Source organism: Antrostomus carolinensis, unplaced genomic scaffold, assembly GCF_000700745.2.
Source record: "Antrostomus carolinensis isolate BGI_N321 unplaced genomic scaffold, ASM70074v2 scaffold13298, whole genome shotgun sequence".
In the NCBI taxonomy this organism is placed as follows: domain Eukaryota; kingdom Metazoa; phylum Chordata; class Aves; order Caprimulgiformes; family Caprimulgidae; genus Antrostomus; species Antrostomus carolinensis.
The window spans coordinates 2,774-6,232 of record NW_010333750.1 but is presented as its reverse complement, the minus strand read 5'-3'; the positions used below and the strand labels follow the sequence as shown (position 1 = coordinate 6,232).

Sequence of the window (3,459 nt, the reverse complement as noted above, 5' to 3'; positions counted from 1 at the left end):
GGAAAGACAGAAGGGAAAGACAGGATTTGTTTGTGTTTCTTTCCCCAGCCAAAGGTCTCAGATTTACCAGGCTGCTTGTATGTTTGCACGCTGGCTAACACAGTAAGCCTTGGTCCCCAATGTGCTTACCTAGTCTTATGACATAAATAATATCTACAAGGAGAATCAAAATGCCAATGCCCCACCACAGTTCAGGTGCAAACAAATTACTTCTTTGCTACAGATGCAAGTGTGAACCGTATCAGCACTTAGATAGAACCCACGAAGCACACGAGCCTCGGCATTTCCTGTGAGGATGCAGGTGGGAGCACAGATCCGAGAGGGTCTTATAGCAGGGCAGCCAGATGTGAGACATTTCCAGACTCATGGACAAAAGTAGACCTGAGATTCTTGGGGCGCCAAAATTTTTTTTAAAAAAAAAAAAAAAAAAAGGACAAGCCAACTCCAAAATTCATCCCCCAATTCTCACCGTACCCTTCATGCCTACCTTGCTCCACCCCACTGAAAGCTATTCAGTACACCAACTTATAACCCCACCAGAACAAATATCAAGTCAAGAAGAGTGGCAGGCAAAAAATAAGACCATGTCCTCTCCCCAGTTGTGGAGCTGACTGTGCGCAGTGGCATTTCATCTTTGCACGTTCGCCATTCAGCAATTTCAGATTTTCCAGCAGCTGGCTGGGAAGTGTCCTGCTACACACCTTCACAGCATGTAGTTCCAGCACCGGTAATGCATGAAATCAGCAACAGCAGCCGTGTGCAAACACTCTGCTGCAGTCACTGTGCTGCGTGTAGCTAAACTGAGTATCTGACTGTCCTGTTGGATTCCCTGGGTGCATCCAGGATCTCTGCAGGAAACGAAGGGCTTACTTGCAGTGGTTTGTTTTTTTTTCCACTTCAAGGACAGTGTACTGTGGTGGATTCAGCCTGTCTCCTTTCAGTGTTGTACTAGAAAGAAGTTGATTGTGGCCTTTTTATTTATTATGTTTTATAATATAGTTATTATTATATAAAGCCTGTGAGGGCCACTGAGGTAATTAAAGAACAGGAGTTGAGTATGTGACCTGCATTTAGTTATGGGTAAGCCCAGTGTTGGGTGTCACCATATGGATCATGATGTAACATTTAACAGCTGTGGGTTTGATGTGCCTCCATGCTAATTAAAGGGCTGGATTAAGGGACACCTGTTCAGGCAGAGTCCCTTGCATGCACTGCCCATCAGAGCTCGTATGAATTGTGCCCCACACACATTTGCTTTAGGAAACAAACTGGTAGGAAAGTGAGTTTTGCTGATGCTGAAAGGACACAAGAGCTTGGTAAGAAACCTGAACTCTGCATTGATAAACTCTTCCTACACAAAATTTCCCAGATGGAGATTGGGCTTGGTGGGAGGGGGAGCAGGGCTGCCTTTGTTTTGTTCAAATAAAAAGGCTTGTTTCTAGTTGAACTAATAATTTACATGGCTTTTGGCCTCATGCAGATTTGCAGTTGAGTTACTAGGCATGAGCAGGTGATAGTAATGGACACTCCTGGGATTCCTTTGGGAGCACCGAATACTGCCTGCACTGTCCAATAGAGCTGAAGGGCGTTATGGCTATGCACTGAAATGTCTGGCATATACAGCTGCTAGTGAGAGGAATCAAGGAGTGGCCTTTGTCCCAAAATCTCAATAGTTTTATTACACAGCAATTACAGTTACTGTAACTTTTGTGTATCTCTTCCTTCTTCTATCTCTATCATATATAATCACCAATATGGGCAGCCATTCTTAGCCTACCCACCTCATTATATCCCATGAACCCATCAGGATTCTGAGGCATTAACACATGGAGATTGCACTTCATTTGGTTTTTGACAGCCTCTGCCTCTGTGTGAGTATACAAATATGTATATACACAGACTTGTGTATTTATGTGTATTATTCAGATGCTGCATTGAAAAATACATATTTTATATGTATGTATATAATACAGTATTTCTGTTTTCAAGGCAGCTGTTCAGAAACATGGCTGCATACCTCCTTAGCTACCAGGCTGCTAGACTTTGCGGGCCTTGAATGGTTTGCCCAGCCTTTCCCAGGCATGTCTGTAGTCCTCCGATTGACCCCTCCTTTCCACTAGCTCCCTATGAATTTCCTTCCTGCAGGGCAGTCTGGTGTAAGTTTGTGTAACAAACTCACCAGCTTCAGAAACTTGGGCTCCCTCAGCAAATGCTGGCGTAGGGAGAGTGGATGTCAGAGGGCAGGTTCAGTTGGGACCCCTGAATCCTGAGTTTTCAAGCATCACAGCAATAGCTGCACGACCACCTGAACTGCAACTCTAGAGGTGCACAGATGGTTCAGAAGTCACTCTCAGTGACCTGGAAGCTCTGTAATAGAGGGTTTGCTTTGCTGTGTGTATCTCTTTCCCCATGCTTTAACTTGCATATGGCTTGTCACCTGGAAATCTACAGGATGTCAAAGAGCAGGAGCTAACTCAGGTGTCTTCACTGCAAATGCTCTTTCCTAAACCTCCAGGCTGAGGCCAATGATGTCCTCCATCCTATTCCTTTGATACCATATAGGCTGCGTTTTAAAGGGTAAAACAATGGCTACAGTCTCCAGCCATGTCAAAAAGTACAAAATACCTTTAACAGAGATAATTATGAAATTATCAAAGGATTACCTCCTCATTAATGTTAAGACCACGACTGTTTGCATGTTCTCTGTCACATCGGTGAAGATTTTTGTTGTAACCTTCTGGTCTTTTAAAAATGGAATCATAAGTGGAAATACCTCCTGTCTTAAGAAAAGGAGAAAAAATAGCTAATTCACAGTACTGCTTAACTTTACAGGTTACAGAATATATGTAGTCAAATCAATACTTAATCACTCAGTGCTTAATACTTAATAACAGTGCACATATACCATTAAATGATGGCAACTGTAATATTAATGAGCTACCATTAGCAAGTTTGTGTCACTCCTTTGGAATAGTCTGCAATAAAAACACTTAAGTCTGTTCAGCTCTGGAATTTCCCTAGTGGCAACTTACCTCAGTTTTTCCCTGTCATCTGTTGTAACTTTTGGAAATTTAAGTGGCATGTTTGTTTGTTTTACTTTTCTGAACTTATATTCTCCTTCTTACATTTGTCAAATGATCTGGCACTCTGATGTAAAAGGAAAGCAGGCAGTTTCAGATTTTTTTGGAAATTAAAAAGACGGGTATCCTGCAGTTAAATCACCATTTAATTTTTGATTAAAGCTGACTTCTGAAGAGTTCAGAAACATGCCACAGTGGTAGTTCAATCCTGTACTGTCCTCTATGAAAATACAGTATACCCCAAGCCAGAATATTATTATAATTATGATCCTGTTGACATAGTTGCATCCAAATAAGCAACACTAAGGTTCTGATCTGCTAACAAATGCATTTGTGAAGAAGTTCTCATCAATGGAATCAAAGGAATTTCAAAACCAAA

The 3,459-nt window shown here is 41.9% G+C and overlaps 1 protein-coding gene across 1 annotated transcript in view; it reads right to left on the bottom strand.

Moving 5' to 3' along the window:
• CFAP90 (cilia and flagella associated protein 90) overlaps positions 1 to 2,780 on the bottom strand; it is a gene marked incomplete at its 5' end in the record, with an annotated part of 3,687 nt that extends 907 nt beyond the window's left edge. The window contains one exon of the mRNA XM_029086482.1: positions 2,664 to 2,780. Within this exon, the coding sequence (XP_028942315.1) occupies positions 2,664 to 2,780 (117 nt within the window). The remainder of the gene's footprint in view (positions 1 to 2,663) is intronic.
• Positions 2,781 to 3,459: the final 679 nt, after the last annotated feature.